We start from the raw sequence: 21,315 nt of genomic DNA on the forward strand, positions 1-21,315 counted from the left end.
CTTCTAGGTGAGACTCCTAGAAGGCCTTAGTGAGACTCTAAGGTTTTCCATCTTTTCTTCATTGTTTCTTCTTTCTCTCTATTTCTTATCTTATAATTTTCTCTACCATAAAGTTTATTCCTTTTTCCTCTCCTTACACCTTAAAAATAAAACCCTAACCCACCTACCCTTGAGTGTAGACAACCATCCTAGGGTTGTCCTACATCAACCCATCTGCTCATTCTAAAAGGAACTCTAGGATTGATCAATGTTCTAATACCAAATTGAAAGTAAAATCTTGTAAGACTACACTTAAAGTTTGGACGAAGAAGGACTAAAAAAGTTTAGAAGAGATCTAGGTTTGTCTAACTAGATTTTCCTATGTTGTCTCATCTATTTATATATATATATATATATTTTGATAGATAAACAACCAAATATATTAGAAAAGGCTAAAAAGCCGCATGTATACGGGGGTATACACAAAAGCCCAAAACAAAGAGCTGAAAGAAAAGAGGGGATAAACCTCGCCCACCCTCAAGTGGCCGCAAGCCACTCCAAAAAGCCTAAGAGAGAATAGGTTTCCTCACCAATGTACACCCTAGCTCAACTCCACAAGTTACATACAAAAAAAATTTTGAATTTCTAAATATCTACCGACCCCCCCCCCCCCCCTTGAAAGCTAATTTATTCCTTTCTTTCCAAACTGTCCAAAAAATGCACAACGGGATGGAATTCCAGATCTTTTTTCTTTTTTTCCCACAAAAGAACCCCTCCAACTAAGTAACACCTCTTTAACTGACTCTGGGAACACCCATTGAACTCCAAAAATGGCGAAGGCAATCTCCCAAAGAGTCTTAACCACTGTACAATGTAAAAGAATGTGATTCGCATTTTCCTCTTCACAGCCACATAAAAAACACCGATTAGGGAGTTGCCACCCCTTTCTTTGAAGCTTATCCAAGGTGAGGATCTTCCCCCACGAAGCTTCCCAAGCAAAAAAAGACACTTTTGTTGGAACTTTATCCATCCAAATGCGTCTGTTCGGGAAAGCATAGGCTGAGGAGCCAATCAGCATTTTGTAAGCACCCTTAGCACCAAAAACACCATTGCCTTCCCGTTTCCATCTCACTGAATCCTCCTTAAGAGAAGTCCTGAAGTCCCTCAACAGATTCAGCATGTCTCCTATCTGATCCAGCTCCCAATCATTGAAATCTCTAGCCAAGCTGAGATTCCAACCTCCTTGACCCAGGTTAGAGTCCCACACTTCACTTACTTTGGCATTCCTATGACCAGCCAAGGTAAACAGCTGTGGAAAAGTTTGTGAAAGCACCTGATTGCCACACCACTTATCCGTCTAGAACAAAACTCTAGTCCCCTTCCCTACCTTAAAATCAATGCTCTCCCAGAACCAATCAGCCTCCTTCATGATCTCCTTCCACAATCCCACTCCATAAGACCCACAAACTTCCTTAGTCCTCCACCCACACCCCTCTTGACCATATTTCACCCTTATCACCATTTTCCAAAGATTATCCTTCTCATAGGCATATCTCCACACCCATTTGCCCAGCAAGGCTTTGTTCAACAAGTCTATCTTTCGGATGCCTAAACCACCCTCCTCCTTAGGCCTGCAGACCACCTTCCAGTTAATTAAGTGAGCTTTCCCCTCCAAGCTCCCTCCCCCCCAAAGGAAATCTCTTTGAATTTTTTCAATCCTTTTTGCAACAGACTTAGGAATGCGGATAAGGGATAGAAGGTAGATAGGTATGCTGGCCAAAGTGTTTTTGATAAGAGTAATTCTTCCCCCCTTCGAGATGTATTGTCTTTTCCACTGGGCTAGCCTTCTTCTCATTCTCTCTTCCACCCCATCCTAGGAAGAAGAGGTTTTATGGTGGGCTCTAAGGGGTAGCCCCAAATAGACAGTGGGTAAAGCCCCCAATCTGCATCCTAGCTCAGCCGACAACTCCTCCAGCTCATCCACTTCCCTAACAGGAATTAGAACACTCTTGGCAAGATTAATTCTGAGGCGGGATGCCGCCTCAAACCACGCCAAGATCCAGCTTAGATTGGTTAGTTGCTCTCTTCTAGCTTTGCAAAAAATGATTGTGTCGTCAGCAAAAAGGAGATGGGAGACAGTCAGCTCCTCACCCCCTCTCCCCCGAAGCCTACAACCTGAAAGAAAGCCCCCTTCACCAGCCCGTCTAAGAAGGGTGCTAAGCACTTCCATACCCAAGACAAAGAGATACGGAGAGAGAGGATCTCCTTGCCGCAACACCTTTGAGTTCGAAAAGAAACCGGCAGGCACCCCATTGATTAAGATGGAAAATTTAGCAGTTGAAATACACCACCACATCCATTCCATCCAACGAGACCCAAAGGCCATCTTTCGAAGCACCTTCATAAGAAACTTCCAATTGATGCTATCATAGGCTTTTTCAATGTCCAACTTGCATATTAGCCCTTTCTCTTTTCTTTTGTGCCAGTAATCAATCACCTCATTAGCTACTAAAGAAGCATCCAAAATCTATCTCCCTCTTACAAAAGCATTTTGGTCTACTGAGACCACCCTATCTAGCACCTTCTTTAGCCTATTCGCTAGGACTTTGGCCAAGAGTTTGAACAACCCCCCAAGCAAACTGATGGGCCTGAAATCTCCTAATTCTTCAGCACCTCCTTTCTTAGGAATAAGGACTAGAAAGGTAGTGTTGAGACATTTGGCAAAGGACCCATGCTCATAGAATTCCTTAAACAGATCCACCACCTCTTCCTTCACAAAATCCCAGCATTCTTGCCAAAAAGCCACTGTGAATCCATCCGGGCCTGGAGCTTTGTCTCCCCTCATCTCCATCAAGGCGAAATGGATTTCCTCCTCAGAAAAAGGCATCTCCAAATCTTCAGCTTCCCGGGGATTAAGTTGATTGAGATGCAGTCCCTCAATATCCGCTCTCCACCCCGGCTCTTCTGAGAGTAAGATCTGGAAGGCGTTCACAATCCCCTCCCTCACCTCTTGATCCTCAGTCAGCCACTCCCCATTAATCATAATCCTATCCAGGGAATTATTCCTACGGTGGGCATTAGTCATCCGGTGAAAGTAACCAGTATTCCTATCCCCTTCCTTGAGCCACAGCTCCCTTGACTTCTGCCTCCAATGGACTTCTTCCAAAAGCACCCAATTATAGAAGGCATCCTTGGCTTCTTTTTTCTGCTCAGTTTCAGCTATAGACAGGTTCCTTTCGCTCTCCACTCTATCCCAATACTCCAGTTGCTGGAGGGCAAAATTTTTGTTAACTTCCAGCCTTCCAAACACCTCCCTATTCCAAACTTTAATTTTTTGCTTCAAAACCTTCAGCTTAGAGGCCAATCTGAAACTGGCCCTTCCTCTCACCTCAATCCCCTACCACCACCTCCGGAGAAGACCTTTAAAGTCGTCCGCTTTCAGCCACATATTCTCGAATCTAAACAGGGTAGGACCCCTCCTCATCCCACCACCCATCAACAAAATGGGAAAATGATCAGAAGTAGGTCTATGCAGTCTGCATTGGGCGACCCCATTAAACATATCTAGCCACTGCTGGGTCACAAGAAACCTATCTAGTCTAGCCCAGGATTGATTATTCCTGTCCCCACTCCAAGTGAAAACACCCCCTTGCATAGGAAGATCAAGAAATACTAACTCATCAACAGTTTGGGCAAAACTTCTCATAGCACCAGTCATCCTTCCCTGTCTACTCCTTTCCCTCTGGGACAAGATGACATTGAAGTCACCCCTTAAACACCACGGATCTTCCCACAAGCCTCTGATCGCCCCTAGCTCTTCCCACAAACAATCTCTGTCTTCTTTGGAAAAAGGCCCGTAGACACCAGTAAATATCCAGGTTAGCCCATTTTCCACATTCCTAATCCTACAAGAGACTGAAAACTTCCCCACCTCCGTCTCCATCACCTCCAAAGACCTTTTATCCCAACACACCAGCATCCCTCCTGTAGAGCCCAAGGCGTCCAAGGCCACCCAATTTGACCACCTACCAGAATCCAAACTTCTCACCAGACCCTCCGACAAAGACTGAATTTTGGTCTCCTGAAGGCAAAAAAGGTCCACCCTCAGACTTCTGATCACTGCCTTAATAACCCTTCTTTTGGAGCTGTCATTGGCTCCACGAACGTTCCAACTTAGGAGTCGTAGCTTCATTTAACTTCCATAATCTGGCACCCCCTTACTTGCTCTTCACCATTTTGCTTCTTCCCCCCTTCATAGTTAATGGAACACTCTAATCTTTTCAATTCTCTCTCGAACTTAGATTTCTCCAGCAGGGTTTTGCTATGAACTCTTTCCCTTCTCTTACGAATTTTAACCAAGAAGTCCATAATATCCTTCTCCAAACCTTCTGTCAAAAACCCCAAGAAGTTACTAAACTTGGCCAGATCACTTTTCTCCCAGCTAAGCTCCCCCCTTGCCTTAGTTACCCATGGCACTATTTGATCAGAGCCCATCTCCTTTCCAAAAGCTTCAGTTCTGCTTTTATTGACCTCCACCAAATCCCAGCATTCGACATTCTCACCCATAGGGGGCTCCATGCCAATGAGTATTTGAATCGGATTTTCTCCCTCATTACGCTCCTTTTCATCCCCAGAAAGGTCGCAATACTCTCCCAATGGAGTCCGACCAAAAAAAGGAGAAGGGAGAGAAAGGGGCCCAGAGACCAGACAACCGGACTGAAAGGAAACACTATCGTACCTCAACGCTTCCTCAACAAGGGCGAGATCAGTCTTCGATCTCTCTTTGTGGAGGAACTCTGCCTCGCTCAGCCTGCGCAGGCCATCCTTCTCCCAAAACAGAGGAATTTCGGAGAATGGGCTTCCCGAATGGCTTGGGCCACAACTCTGGGCCTCACCCATTTGGTCGTTGGGCTCCACCGAGGGGCTTTGACCATCGGCTACCAGTCCAGCACCCTCCGAGGGCTTCCAGGCTTTGGTCCGTCTGAGATCCATCATCTCCTTTGGCCTAAAAGAGTCCATAGAAGAGGAGGATGGGTTAAGATCCACAGGCCCATGAGGCTTTTCCAAGAGGCCCATCTCTAAAGGCCCACCCTGCATTCTCACCACTCCCTGCAGCCCTAAATGCGACCCACCCATCCCACGAAGACAATCCATGGGTCACCCCGGCCCAAACGTCAGCCTCCGCGTCCCATCCGCCGACTGCGTCTGATCCTCGAGCCTTGGGCCCCCTTCAGCCTCCATCACGTGCTTGCCCTCACGTGGCTGAACCTCACCCTCTACCTCTCCAGCTGTTACGAAGGGTTTTCCCCTTTCGTCGGTTGGCAGCGCTCTTAGCGTCGGCCTGGTCTCCCACCACAAGGCTAAAGAGTAGCACATATTCTCGACCCATACATCCACCATATTAGGGATTTTCTCATCTTTAATCCTTACCCGAATTCTAGCCCACTACAGCTCCTCCATCCTCTCCATTTTAACATCAATGTCCAAAAAACCCCCACACCCCTCTCCTATCTTACTCAGGATGTCCCGGTCCCATAAGGAAATGGGAAGGCCAACTATTCTCACCCAGGCCTCTCTCTCTCTCTCTCTCTTCCTCCATCAAACATCCCGTCCTTTGACTCCATTTCTCCAGTCGCATGACGAATCCACCGATCGATATTTCCCTATCTTTTAGGGCTTTCTCAGCTTCTGTTATCAACTCAAATTCCAGTAATGCCTTGCCGTCTTCCAATTTGGTCAGGCCTAAATTGCCCTTCAAACCCCACAACTTTGCCATTTGGGTCCCCCAGCTTCTCAAATCTTCCCCCCTTCCTGGCATTGGGTCCCAGCATCCAACAAGGCAATGGGCAGCTTCTCCAAGCTCACACTTAATGCCCTATTATCAACTTTCACCCTAACCACCTCATCTCCGTTGCTGCGATTCTGCTTCACCACCTCCGCGAAGGATTTTCCCACTAGGGGTTTCCATAACTTCTCCTTGTCCTTCTGTCTCACTTGCCTATCTGAAGCAGACTCCATCTCTCGTAGCGCCTCCACCAGAAGGGCCCAACCCCCTTTTGCTCCTCTGCCTCTAGGTATAAAGATACTAAATCTTTTCTTTTCCCGATCGATAACACCCAGGCGTAGGAAGCATCCCCCCTTGTTTTCGCCGCGCATTAAAGAGAAGGTTCTCCCATTCTCTTGCCAGAATTTCTCCCAATGTCCAGTCCTCGTGTCCTTGGTACAGAAGACCAGGCCTTCCATGAGCGGCCCTAAACTTGCCGGCCCCAGCTTAATCCAAGAAGAGACACCTCTCTTTCTTTCCACTATAAAGATTTGCGTTATACCCTTCTTCTTCTCTGTCTCAACCTCAAAGGTCTTCGACTCTACCCCAAAACTCCTTTTCCGAACCCCTGACTGGAGGAAGCCCGCTGCGTCCCCGATCGCACCCTGGACCCAGCTCTCTTCTCCATCTCTCTCACTCACTCTCTCTCTAGGTCTTTCTCTCTCCTCCATTTCCTGTAGTTATGCGGACCCGCATTCTGTCTCATCTATTTATATTATTAACCAAGATAACAACAATAGCCTGAATAACCAATAAATACTATTACTCTTAAGCTAACACAACAAAATAATACAAATGCTAACAGTAATGTGTCCTTTTAACCTTTAATAATTTGTCTTTTCATAAGCTATATAAAGCCAAAGGGATTGGTTCAATTTCCCAACCCTTACCATACACTAGGATTGTTGGTTTGATTCTAAGGTGGGGTTCTCCATAATTCTTTATAGTATATAGGTGAATGGTTTCTCAAATTCTAAAGCTGTAGGTTCTATCTCACTCTCTCTAGAAGGAACCATCATAAAAACATCTCATTGTGGAACCAAATGAATCTCTCATCCCCTTTTTTTTGTCTTTAGTATTAACAGCTGGCTTACTTTATATTTAAAGAACTCATACTATAGTTTCAACCATGAGACACATGCAATAAAGTTTGAAATTGACTTGCTTTATATTTAAAGAACTTGTTCTATAGTTTCTTTAAAACTTTTTGTTGTAAGGTCTCTCCACAAAGATGATTTTCAATGATATAGAAGGAATCATCATAAAGCATCTCATTGTGCAACTAAATGGATTATTCATCTTTGCCTTTAGTATTAACAACTTGAACCTTACATCGGCAGAGTATAAGTTAGTAGATAAATTAGGTTGATTTCCATCCCTCTAGGCTTCAACCATGTGATACATGCAATAGAGTTTGGTACTGGCTTGCTCATGCGCTTTTGAAATTTATCAACTTCACATCTATGTCTGTGTTTTGCCCCTCCCTTTTCATTTAAGCTGCACTAAATTAATCCTTTTTTGTCCATGCATGTGATTGTGACTATGGCAGAGGCAATGGTCCATCTGATTCACAGTTTACAGAATCTTGCTTTTCTGGAAAAGAGGCTTATCGGTTTTATCATGTCAAGAGTGCTTCTCAGGTATTCACTGTTTGTATCTGATTCCATGTTAGATTTTGAAGATTTTTCCATATTTTGTCATGTTTCATGCATAATATCATGATCTTACAATTCTTCTCATGTAAATTCTTGACATCTTATTTGAGTAACTTTTTGTAAAGATGACACAATCAGTTTTTGATGCTAATGATTTTCTGATAACATCTTATGCTTGAATACACCAATTTTTGCTAAGCTTGGCTAAATCATTGAGTACCCCTAATATGTGATTTGGAATAATGATAGACCACGTCATACTCAAGCATGGTATGAGTATACTTTCCTATTCAATATTGAAGAATTTCTGAATTCCTTTATTGATTTTTAGGTACACCCCATACACATATATATACACAAATGACTGAATAAGAAGATATCAATCTGACTTGATTCTCTCCTAAAATTAGGAAACTGAATCATCCTAAATGATCTCTCCTTTTTTATTCCTAAAACAACTTTCCTAAATTAAGAACCCTAACTTTGAATGCCAAATTTCAACACTCCCCCTCAAGCTGGAGAATATATATCATATAATCCCAGCTTGCAAGTTAAGTCTTCGAAGTTAGGCCTAGGTAAAGCTTTGGTGAGGATGTCTGCGGTTTGGTGCTTGGTAGGAACATAGTTCAATTTAACCGTCTCACTAGTCACCTTCTCTGTGATGAAGTGTCTATCAATCTCAACATGCTTGGTCCTGTCATGATGCACGGGGTTCTTTGCTATGCTTATAGCTGCCTGATTATCACACATCATCAGAATTAGAGATGAACTCGTTTGTCCCAGTTCACTAAGAACCCTTTTTATCCAAATCCCTTCACAGATTCCCTGTGCAAGAGCTCTGTACTCAGCTTCTGCACTACTTTTGGCTACAACTGATTGCTTCTTACTCCTCCAGGTAACAAGATTTCCCCAGATAAAAGAACAATATCCAGAAGTGGACCGCCTGTCAATGATGTTTCCTGCCCAATCCGCATCTGAGTATACTTCAATGTCACGGTTCTCTGTCTTTCTGAAGAATAGACCTTTCCCTGGTGTCATTTTTAAATATCTAAGAATCCTGTAGACTGCTTCCATGTGTTCCTCAGTGGGGCTGTGCATTAATTAACTTACAGCACTCACTGCAAAGCCAATATCTGGCCGAGTGTGTGAGAGATAAATCAAGCGCCCGACAAGCCGCTGATATCTCCCCCTGTCTACCGATGTGCTTTCTTTCTCGATACCAAGTTTCTTCTGACTATCCATAGGAGTATTAATTGGTTTGCATCCAAGCATACCGGTCTCCTTAAGAAGATCGAGTATGTATTTTCTTTGAGAGACTACAATTCCTTTTCTTGATCTAGCCACTTCCATACCAAGGAAATATTTCAAATTTCCAAGGTCTTTAACTTCAAACTCTTCTGACAAATACTTCTTCAACTTCTGTAATTCCTCCATATCATTCCCAGATAGAATAATATCATCGACATAGACTATCAATATGGCCATTTTCCTGGCATGAGACTTCTTGACAAATAGAGTATGATCAGCCTGACCTTGTTTGTAACCCAGCTTCAGGACTGCTTTTGTGAATCTATCAAACCAGGCTCGGGGAGATTGTTTAAGGCCGTACAAGGATTTTTGGAGTTTGCAAACCTGATTCTTTGCCATACTTTCTTCGAAACCAGGTGGTATTTCCATGTAGACTTCCTCTTCTAGGTCACCATTTAGAAACGCATTTTTTATGTCCAGTTGTTGCAAGCACCAATCTTGATTGATAGCCAATGAGAGAAGAATCCTGATAGTGTTCAGTTTTGCAACAAGAGCAAAAGTTTCCTGATAGTCTATCCCATAGGATTGTGTAAACCCTCTAGCTACCAAACGAGCCTTGAATCTCTCGACTAATCCATCTGCTTTGTATTTTATGGTGAAAATCCACTTGCACCCCACGGGCCTCTTCCCAACCGGCAAATCTGTGATAGTCCACGTCCCATTCTTCTCAAGTGCATCAATCTCATCTTGTACTGTCTTCTTCCATTCTGAAATTTTGAGTGTCTCTTGTATTGTGTTGGGAACCTGAGTATCATCAAGAGAAGTAGCAAATGCTCTGTAAGATGGTGATAGCCCTTCATACGTAACATAATTCCCAATTGGATGATCTGTACATCTTCTAACACCCTTCCTCAATGCAATCGGCAGAGTAGAATCATCAATGCTGGGAATTAACACCTCTCCAGCCCTATCATCACCTATGTTCTCTTCAGGAAGACTTGAATTGGAGTCAATATATTGGCCACATGTTGACTGTGATCCGTGCTCTAATTCCTGTCTTTTCCTCCTCCTGATGTAAACTTGTAAGTTCTCATTAGCAAGTTGTGGGGCTATAGGTTGAATAGGCATGGGAGACTGGATGGTCACGAGAGAAGGAACATTTGTGTGCTGGGCTGGTTGGACTGATGACGGAATGGTTGTGGACAACTCAGTGGGCGCAAATTGGGAAGGATTTGGTGACTCTGAGTGAAAAGAAGGTACACCCTCAAGAAGAGACTCCCAAACTTGATGTTCATTCATGCTCTCCCCCTGAACATGAGATTTGGGATAGAAGAAGACATGTTCAAAGAAAGAGACGTCCATGGTGGTGTAAAATCTTTTGTTGGTTGGAGAATAGCATTTGTACCCTTTTTGGGTTGGAGAATATCCTAGGAAAATGCACTTATTGGCTCGAGGAGCAAATTTGCTACGATTTTGAGGATACACATGAACGAATGCTGTGCAACCAAATACTTTGAGTGGTAAATCAGAAGAGGCTGCACGGGTGTGAGGAAATTGTTTTAAGAAAAGTTGACGTGGGGATTGAAAGGTAAGCACCCTGGATGGCATACGGTTAATCAAATAGGTAGCTGTGAGAATAGCTTCCCCCCAGAAATAGTTTGGAACATTAGAGGAAAACATAAGGCACCGGGCAACTTCCAAGAGATGTCTATTCTTGCGTTCGGCCACCCCATTTTGTTGTGGGGTGTCAACGCAAGAACTTATGTGGATAATGCCGTGATTTTGAAGATAAGTACTGAGACTACTAGTAAAGTATTCCTTTGCATTATCTGACTTGAGGACTTGAATTTTGGAATTGAATTGATTTTGAACCATAAGATGGAAGGTTTGAAAAATGTGTCCGACCTCTGACTTTTCTTTCATAAGGAAAACCCATGTTACCCGTGTATGATCATCAACGAATGTCACAAACCATCGAGTGCCAGAAATATTTTTTGTCTGAGAGGGACCCCACACGTCACTATGTACTAGAGAGAAAATAGTCGAAGGTTTGTATGGGATTTGAGGATATACTGTTCGAGTATGCTTTGCAAACTGACAAATTTCACAGTGATAAGATGCTGGATTTTTATTGATAAATAATTTGGGAAACAATTTTGCAAGGTAAACAAAGCTAGGATGACCAAGGCGATAGTGTAACATTATAATCTCACTATCTTTATTGACCTTAGAATTTGACACAGAATTGAAAGACTCGAACATACTCTGAGACTGTACGCAACTTGATTGAGAAACTTGGTTTGAGAATTGGCCACATGAGAGGAGGTAGAGCCCGGAACACAGTTCAGCACTGCCAATCATCTTCCCCGATTTCAAGTCCTGAAAAACACACGAGTTTGGATAGAATTTAGTAACACATTGGAGATCACGGGCCAATTTGCTAATGGACAAAAGATTACAATCCAAGTTTGGAACATGGAAGACAGAGTCAAGATATAAGTCTATAGTAAGTTTTATAGAACCTGTCCCGGCAATTTTTGACTTTGAACCATCAGCAATATGGACGGATGAATGACCATTACTTGGCTTGTAATTTTGAAGAATGGCAGCATCTCCTGTCATGTGATCAGAAGCACCTGTGTCCACTATCCACGGCTTCATTCCTCCTCGATTAGCAGTGAGGGCTATCCCGGTAGTACTGCCACTGCCAACTTGGCTTAATAGTTTTTGTAGCATCTCCATCTGCTCTTTGTTGAATGGACTCGGCTCGGGAACAGATGTGCTCTCAGAGTTGGCAGCCACGTGTGCTCTGCCATCTCTGTCAGACCGTGGCTTTGGTTTCCAATCAGCCGGTTTGCCATGAAGCTTCCAGCAAGCCTCCTTATAATGGCCTGGTTTCTTACAATAATCACACCAAGGCCTATCTCGTTTCTGACGATCTCCACCACTACTATTAAATGATCGAGCAGCAAGGGCAGAGGCATCCAATGTTGGGGCAGGTTGCTCTTTGGATCCCATCATCACTTTCTTTCTACTTTCTTCACGCCTAACCTCTGAAAAAGCCTCCCTGAGACTTGGAAGGGGTTTAATGCCCATGATTCGGCCTCTAACATCATCCAATTCCCTGTTTAGTCCTAAGAAAAACTTGAACAGTCTCTTTTGTTCCACAATTTTCCTGTATGTTGCTGCATCGTCCGAACATTTCCATGAGTGTGTCTCGAATAAGTCAAGTTGCTGCCAATACCTTGTGAGTGTGTTGTAATACTGAGTAACTGACTGCTCTCCTTGGCGGAAGTCATGTAAGGCTGATTCAACCTGAAAAAGTTCTGAAGTATTTTCAGAACTTGAGTAAGTTTCTTTGGCTGCATTCCAGATGTCCTTTGCAGTCCTAAACAGCAAAAAATTTTCACCTATGTCATTGTTCATGGAATTGATAAGCCATGACATGATCATGCTGTTTTCAATCTTCCACTTCCTGAAACCCGGTTCTGTAGTTTCTGGCATAGCTGCTTCTCCAGTGAGGTACTCATCCTTTCCTTTACCGCAAATGAACAACAACACAGATTGTGACCACTGTAAATAGTTATGGTCATTTAATTTGTGTCCTGTGATGAGAATAGGAGAGGAATCACTGCCACCAAGGTTTGGAATTTCAAATCTACCCCCTGATTCTGGTGACGTGACGCTGGATACTTGTGATGATGCCATTCCGTATTTTGTCATGGACCGGAAAGGTAGAAGAACACTTCCCAAGGCACGTGCAGGGATTGGAGTTGAGAAAAAATAGCCGGAGGACGCGGGAAAAAACTGATCGGAGGGCCCGCGGAGGCAAAAGAACCCCAAAAGAGGCACGTGCAGGGCTCGGATGGCAGAAACAGGTAAGAAGGGTGGCTGGTCGGCGTCAGGCGAGCCTAGAGGAGGAAGCGCGTCGTCGGAAAGTGGCTCACGCGCCAGCGCGTGAGATGCAGTTGCCGGCCGGAAAAAAACGCGCGTGGACGGCGCGTGGATGGTTTTCTGGCTCCGGTGCTTTGGGAAAAATTGGAGATCTCCTCCAGGCGGTCCTTGCAGTGTAGAAAAAAACCGTCGCCGGAAAGTTCGCCGGAAGTTCGCCGGAAAAGTTGCCGACGGTGAATGTTTTCTGACGACGATTCGACCGACCGGAAAGCGTTTTCTCCCTTGGCTCTGAGAATAGGGACTGATGACCGGAATGAGAGATGGCCAGAGAGAGATGGTCGGATTGAGAGATGGCCAGAGAGATTTGGCCGGAATGAATGATGGCCTGAATAAGAGGTGGCCAGAAGGGATTAGGGTTTCAGAAAACTGGCTCTGATACCATGAAGAATTTCTGAATTCCTTTATTGATTTTTAGGTACACCCCATACACATATATATACACAAATGACTGAATAAGAAGATATCAATCTAGCTTGATTCTCTCCTAAAATTAAGAAACTGAATCATCCTAAATGATCTCTCCTTTTTTATTCCTAAAACAACTTTCCTAAATTAAGAACCCTAACTTTGAATGCCAAATTTCAACAAATATCCAAGCCTGTTCATGAATAACTTTCTAACTGAAAAGGGTTCAGAGCTGGAAATTTCTTATGCAGAAGCAGGAAGCAAATTCTTATATAGAATTATAGATTTAGATGAGAGATTGAAATTATACCTATAAACACTGCCTGTGAAGGAAAACTGAGTCACAATCTCAATAAATTTAGAGTGCCATTTTGTTTTCCTTGCAGGAAGGATTATGGTTACACTTTTAATTTAATGAAAAATGGAAAATAAAGTTATTGTGACCATTATTTTTATTTTTATTTATTTTATTTTATTTTGATGAGAGAGGCAATTGCATGGTTTACAACACTATTTCACAACTGATTGCTATTAAATCCAGATGGCACTCATAACAGGTTCATTCTATTTGATAACTTTCTACTGAAATTTGTCTATCACTAACTTTCCTTGTCACATTTTAAGGATTAATTACATGTATCCATGCTTCAATTGGACTTCTTTTTTATGTTTAATCATGAATTTCTATAGCTCGTCACATCAACGAAATAGGAAGAAGCAATCTTTATTTAGGGAGAGAAAAATATGGGTAATAAGGAAATTTAGATGAGAAGAGAAAAATAAATTAGATGAGAAAAGAATTTAAAATTAGATGAGGAATATAGGAAAGTAGAACGAAAGAAAATCATCAAATTTTCAGAAGAATAAAATTAGTTGTCTTCATTTCAGATATTCAACCTTATTCATAAGCAATCCAAGTATTCTAAATGAAATAAATATTAAATCAATAAGATAAATCTCCTAATTTTGATAAGAATGGGAATCCTAATTTGATGTGAATTGGCATCCTTCTTATCCCTATGCCTATGCCTATAATGAACTTGAAATGGGTGGTCTTGATCCACATTAATTGCCTTTGGCAGGAAATGACTAGATTTTGGCAAGTTGTGACTATTCAAGAAGGTTAGGATTGAGTCATCGAAACTCATCATTTATAGTATGTGTTGCCATAGTTATTAAAAACTTACAATACACAATATGATACAATGTATTTTTATGGAAATCGATATGTATTGCAATTCGTACCTTATTTTAAAGTGTATCTTACGATACATATACGAAATACGATACGATACGATACACGATATGATACGTGATATTACGATAAAACAATAGATACATCCTCAACTATTTTCTATAATTTTTTTCAAAAATCAATTTTTTTTTAAAAAAAAAAAGAATTTATTATGTTAATTGTTTAAAATATACTCAAAGATTAAAAATTGATCATAAAAATGAAAAATAGGTAAAATAATCTTATATGAAAAGTTGCATTCTTGTTGTCATATGATATATTAGAAGTCAAGTTAGTTTATCTTTATAATGAATATTGAAACTTTTTTATTTGAATGGTTTGAATGTCGACAAAGAAAATAATGGTGATTAGTGAATAAAATTTTTTTACTTAATATATTAGTTTTTTAAAAAAAATATCTTTTTTAGTGGAAAAAGAATGATAACGAACCTAGAAAGTTAGAAATTTGAAGATGACACATAAAGACATATATATATAAAACAACACAATAAGTGCATACGCTTAGTTAGAATTTAGAACTAGAAATTATAGTTAAAAATTGAAAAAGTTTATTTTTGTGGATTATGTGATGAATCTATATATTGAAGTTATATTTTGTTAATTTGAACTTGTCAAAACTTTAATATTCAATGTTTTCATATGATATGATATAGTTTAACTCTTTAGATTCTACTATCTTTCATAAAATTGATTATATATTACTCTATAATCCATACTTTCAATAGATATTCACACATATACATATTTTTTCTATTTATTTTTCACTATATAAAAAAACTTACAATACATGATATAGAAAAATAGAAAAATAATACACAATACATTTTATGAGTTAAAAAATGTGTGTTGCACTAAAAATTGGATGATACTACTTCCTTTTGGCAGGATAGTGTTGATACCCATCTTGAGATGGTTCAATAACCTCATCATTAACCACATCTTCTATCTTTTCCTTATATATTTGCTAAAATGTTGGAGGTGTGGGAACCTTTAAAGTTGTAGTTGTACGTATAGAGACACCATCTGACAAAATAGGAAACTCAAAGGTTCTTGTTAAAGAAACATATCCTTTGCACTGAAATTTAGATGATTATTCATAGATGTGGTAATTCAAGTAAATATACAATTAAGGCTAAGTTTGTTAATGATGAGAAAAGGTCCATTAGTTTGAGCAAAACAATTTCTTAGAGGAATGTTTAAGGTATTCTTTAGGGCAAATATGGATCATGGCATAGTTGCCCTCATTGAATACTTGATTTCTATGTTGCACGCCAAGAACAAGTTTATAATTTTCATTCCTTAATGCAATTTTACATCATATATTGACAAAATCATGAATGTGTTAACCATTAGACAAAGGACTTTGCATGTTTAGAAGGATTAGATTCAAAAGGTAAAAAGATAAGGTAAATAGGTTGGCAAGGAGAAATGCCATAAACAATCTCAAATAGTGATCTACCTGTAGAGCACTTGATAAAATTGTCAAAGGCAAAATTCACTCTTTGTAATGTTAAATTCCAATGCCAATAAACAATCTCAAATAGTGATTTACCTATAGAGCACTTGACAAAATTTTCAAAGGCAAACTTCCATCTTCATAATGTTTAATCCCAATTATTTTGTGTATACCCCACAAGGTTCCTAATAAGTCTCCTAAACTATGCTTAAAAACCTCAATCTAATCATTAGTTTATAGACAAAAGGCTTAAAAAAAAAAATCCCAACTTGTGCCAAGAAGTTTCCTAAGTGTGCCAAAAATAATTAACTAATTTGACATCCTTGTCAAACACTATGGAAATGGGTAAATCATGAAGCCTAACTATGCTATATGTGAGGCATTGACTAGTTTGCTAGAAGGGATAAATGGTGTCATCTTAGAAATCTATCTACCACAACAAAAATTGAATGATGTCATATGGTTGTTTTGCAATCCATGAAAAAAACCACAATAAGGTCTCTCCAAGGGGTGTTGGTACAAATAGGCGTGTGTATAAACTAGTTTTTCTCTTCTTAGCCTTAGCTAGTTGACAAGGTTGACACTAGCACAATTTTGTGCTATCTCTTTTCAGTGAAGACTAATAAAGCATATCCTCCACCAAAATAACGGTTTTATCCCTTACAAAGCTGTCCAGCTAGACCTCCATTGACTGATACCAATTCCTAACACAAGAATTCCCGAATAGAAACTCAAATAATGCATAACCTATACCTTGTGATGCAACACACAATCATCATTAGTTTCTATTTTAGGTTAGTTTCCATTTTTTACATCATTAGTTTCTATTTTAGGTTCATCATTAGCTTCCTATTTCAGTTGTTTTCTTTATTTTTGCATTACAAACATTATTTAAAGGCTTATTGTAATTGTTAGAAGGAGTTCAATATATTTTTTTTAGAATTATTCCCTAATTTTCAGATCCTATTGTGATCTTTGTGTTTGTTATTGAGTGTTCTTCAGTTTCCTTTCAAAACAAACTTTCCGCTGCACCACAATTGGTATCAGAGCAAGGATTTTTACCTTGATTTGATGTTTGATGATGGTTCTAGTGGAAAATGAACCATTGACAACGAACAATGGTTTGAAAAAATCAAGCAACGACTCAACGAGTCGCAACCTCACGTAAATGGTGGTTGCATTGACTATCAAAGGGAAATGTGAACCCATGGAGCAACGACTAGACCAACATGGCGATTGGCAAGAAGACGGCTACAATGATTGACTTCAGCCATAGATCGGGTTAGAAATCGATTGTGGAGGCGCAATTTGCACGAGTCCAGCCGCAAATCACTATTTTTGCGAGTGCTATCCGTTACGAGTGTATGAGCGTCGAAATCAGGGAGCTCTTAGGCGTCGTGATGATGACAACCTCCAACGAGGGGTTTTTGATGAACAAGATGAGTTTTGTCCTCCTTTTCAAGATGGTGATGATTTTCAACTTCCACATCGGAGGAATATTCAACAAAGGCAATAATGGAGGTTGGATTATTCATCTGGAGAAGAAAGATGATTTTCGTTTCAATTATTGGGATAACAACTGGGGTGAAAGTAATCAAGAATTTAAGACGAAGATGGATTTACCAAGTTTCAACGATCGATTACACATTGAAGATATTCTCGATTGGGTCCATATTGTCGAAAACTTTTTTCGACTATTTGAATATTTCAGAAGAAAATCAAGTGAAGCTCATGGCATATAAGTTGAAAGGCAGAGCTTCTACATGGTGGGAACAACTTCAATATAATCATCAATGACAAGGAACGTACTTGGCCCGAGATGAAACAGTTATTACAAGGACGATTTCTCCCTCCGAATTATGAACAATTTTTATACCAACAATATCAAAATTGTCGACAAGCCAACCACACTGTGAATGAATAAACAAAGGAATTTTATCGATTAAATGCCCGAATTAATTTGTATGAGACAGAGGATCAATTAATTGCTCGTTATATTGAAGGCTTAAAGCTGGTTGTTCAAGATTGACTGGCTCTTCAAGGGGTTTGAACCATGACAGATGTAGTTAATTTGGCGATGAAAGTGGATAATCAAATCAATAGGTCCACGGTCTGCACTCAGGGTAACTTTCGTCGACCAACCCAAGAATCTTCTTTTGCTCCAAAGGGGTAAACAACTTCAGGCAGCAATGATAACAGCAATAAAGATGCCCCTTCAACTCAAAATTTGACGCAAAATCGAAGTAAAACTTCAGTCCCTATTCAATCTAATACTCAAGGTCGAAACCAGCAACAACAACAAATCAATAATGACCCTTATGCACATCCAAATCCAGGTAAGTGTTTCTGATGCAACCAGCCAGGCCATCTTTCAAATAATTGCCCGAAAAGACGATCTGTTAACTTTATAGAAGAAGGTGGCAGCAAAGAGGAATAGGTTCTTGAAGAAGATATCTACGAGGGTGCTGAGTTTGCAGAAGGAGATGTGGGAGAAGAAGTGGCATGCATTGTCCAACGAATTTTGCTTGCCCCAAATAAGCCAAACAACTCTCAACAACATAAAATATTCCGAACTTGATGCACTATTCCGCAATTTCTTATGGGCACGACATCCCAGGTAATTTAGTCTTATGGTTCTTCATTATCCGCATCGTAATAAAGTGTGCAATGTAATCATTGATAGTGGTAGTAGCAAGAATGTTGTTTCCAAGGCTTTGGTAAAAGCACTAAATTTGAAGACTAAAAAACACCTTCTTCATACAAGATTGCATGGATTAAGAAGGGCCCAAAAGTTCAAGTGCTAAAAGTTTGCAAAGTTCCTTTGTCGATCGAGAAGTATTACAAAGATGAGATCATATGTGACGTGGTGGATATGGATGCTTGCATATTTATTAGGGAGGCCATGGCACTATGATGTTGATGCCACTTATAAGGGTCAAGATAACTCTTTCATCTTTTGGTGGTTTGACAAATATATTGTTTTGATGCCACAATCTCAATCGTCAAAAAACAATTCGGTTACTAAGAAGATAAGTTGCTATTCACCAACATAACGAGCCCAGGTTTCTTTAAGCAAGTCAAGGAGCTGCACACGTCCTTCGGATGAGTTTTCTTTGCAGCTACAAAACTTGAGGACGAGTTTTCTTCAAGTAAAGGGGATTGATGCAACACACAATCATCATTAGTTTTTATTTTTAGTTTCCTACATCATTAGTTTCTATTTTAGGTTAGTTTCTATTTTCTACACCATTAGTTTCCTACTTCAATTATTTTCTTTATTTTTGCATTACAAACATTATTTAAAGGCTTATTATAATTGTTAGGAGTTCAATATATTTTTTCAGAATTATTTCCTAATTTTCAGATCTTATTGTGATCTTTGTGTTTGTTCTTGAGTGTTTTTCTGTTTCATTTCGAAACAAACCTTCCGTTGCACCACCTTGTATACAAGCAACCATTATGAATTATAAAATTAATGTGATCTCGATGGTGACCATCTTGGATTTGCTAATATATGACATCAAAATCAAGACAAATGAAATATTCATATCCTCTCAAATCCAATCACAGACACTAATTTTTGTAAAACAGCCATTACTTGACCAAGGGCATTGATAGATTATGCTCAACTTTCATGGTGGTGAACAAATGCATATTCCTGAAAGCACTCTACCTAACTAGAATTTTTTACTCTTAACTTTCTTTGGGAATTTAGGTATCTTAATGGTGCATGGTAAAAGTACAACACAAACTCTTGAAGTAATAGATAATACCACCAATGACGTAAAATTCATACAACAACCTAACACTCTTAACATAAGTGGAATATCTCCTTTTAGCCTCATCAATTTTCTCACTAAGGTATGCCATAGGACACCTGTCTTGACTCAAGACACCTCCTATGCCAATACCGCCCATGCCATAGGTGAGGAAAGAATAGAAATTAGATAGGAATATGAAAAAGTTGTGAGAGGGAGAGAGAGTACAAATTTTCTGAATGGTTCTAAATAGCAATAATATTAGTTGTCTTCTCTTGATGATTTAACCCTCTTTATATGCAATTCAAGAAACCTAAATAAAAATAGAGTACTGAAGTGATAAGAATTTTGATAAGAAAATGAATCCCACTTTGATGTGAAGAGGCATGCTTCTTGTCCCCAATCCTAAGCCTATAATAAACTTGAAATGGGTGAGCTTGATCCCCATCAATCTAGTCATTCCATTTTGTTGTGATTAAGATGGTGGTTTAATTGCCATACCGCATTAATGAGAATTCTACATTAGTTATCTGTATTTATTATGCATAAATTAATAAATTTGCTGTGCAAGGATATGAGGGCACTTGAACCCCTGAATTGCAGCTTCTTCATATCCTTCATCCACTAGACAGGGACTATAATATCCTTCATCATAAATCTTTTGTTCTCTCTTTTGGACTTTGCCTTTTGGCCCCCTTTGTTTTTTCTTTTTTTGTTTTTTGTTAGGCATTGTTTATAATATTATTTTTCTCACCTATAGAAGAATAATCTCCTAAAGCTAAACTGTGAGGTGCTGAAGAACCTTCTCTCTTAAACCAGAAGATTTACTCTTGGAATGGAACATAATCCTTTTGCAATCATGATGCTTCAGTTTTTTGGCCTGAATGCCTTATATGTACTCATCACCCTCCTATCCTGATTACATTCTTGCTGATTTTCAGTTGTATATGAACAGTGTTCCTTCCTTTTGTAATATAATCATGATGCTTCAGTTTTTTCCCCTTGAATGCCATACATGGATACCTCCCACTCCTATTTTGATTACATTCTTGCTGATTTTCAGTTCTCTTTTCTCTCTCTCTCTCATGCTTATGTCACTTATTTTCAGTTACGTATGGATGATATCCCAAAGCTGCTGGCAGAGTACAAAAAGCTTTTGTCCAATTGAAGAACATTGGTATCCTTAATTTACTGGGAAATTAAAAGGAAACTTTTTAAATTTTTGTGAGTTTGCTTGATCTTCATAAATTGTAATGTGAATGTGCTTCCTCCTGTAACAACTGGCTCAAACATTAATTGTGCTCATCTCAATCAGAAAACAAATGCTGACTTACACATGTTCATATAAATTCCTTGAAAATGCGTCTGAATCAGTACAGCCAGAAAAAATATTGGTGATATTCCACTGCTTGATTCTGCTGTTTTTTAGTTATGCAATTTCAGGTTTTTATGGTAATGAATGCTATGTGATTTTGTCTGCATATTTTGTTGGTTACTGATCACAATGTTCTTATCATGGCACTCACAGATTTTTAGGCTTTTTGGTTGAGGCAGTTAGTTTGGTGTTGAACATTTGTTTTTACTGGGACAATATCATGCTGACATTGGTAAATGCGAGGAACTTTAGAAAACTTACTATTAGCTCACTACACTTTCCTTGGCCAGCATGCATTATGATTTTGATTTCAGGATCCTCTATTATCATATCAAGGATAAACAAATGATCTTTGTATCCCCTTTGGGCTACATTTAGTGCACTAGAAACTGTTTCCCGAAGAACT

The 21,315-nt window shown here is 39.7% G+C and overlaps 1 protein-coding gene across 2 annotated transcripts in view; it reads left to right on the forward strand.

Annotated features, from left to right (window-relative positions):
* The window catches only part of LOC100248877 (protein GLUTELIN PRECURSOR ACCUMULATION 3), an 89,306-nt gene that overhangs the window by 66,837 nt on the left and 1,154 nt on the right, over positions 1-21,315 (forward strand). Inside the window, exons 15-16 of one of the 2 annotated variants that reach the window (XM_019224530.2) lie at positions 7,353-7,443; positions 20,643-20,711. In XM_019224530.2, coding sequence (XP_019080075.1) covers positions 7,353-7,443; positions 20,643-20,702 — 151 coding nt within the window. In that variant the 3' untranslated portion in view covers positions 20,703-20,711. Of the gene's footprint in view, positions 1-7,352; positions 7,444-20,642; positions 20,991-21,315 lie in introns of those variants that run through there. The other variant, XM_002267781.4, reaches the window with a different exon arrangement.

The sequence above is a fragment of the Vitis vinifera genome, chromosome 13, assembly GCF_030704535.1.
Source record: "Vitis vinifera cultivar Pinot Noir 40024 chromosome 13, ASM3070453v1".
Classification (NCBI taxonomy): Eukaryota; Viridiplantae; Streptophyta; class Magnoliopsida; order Vitales; family Vitaceae; genus Vitis; species Vitis vinifera.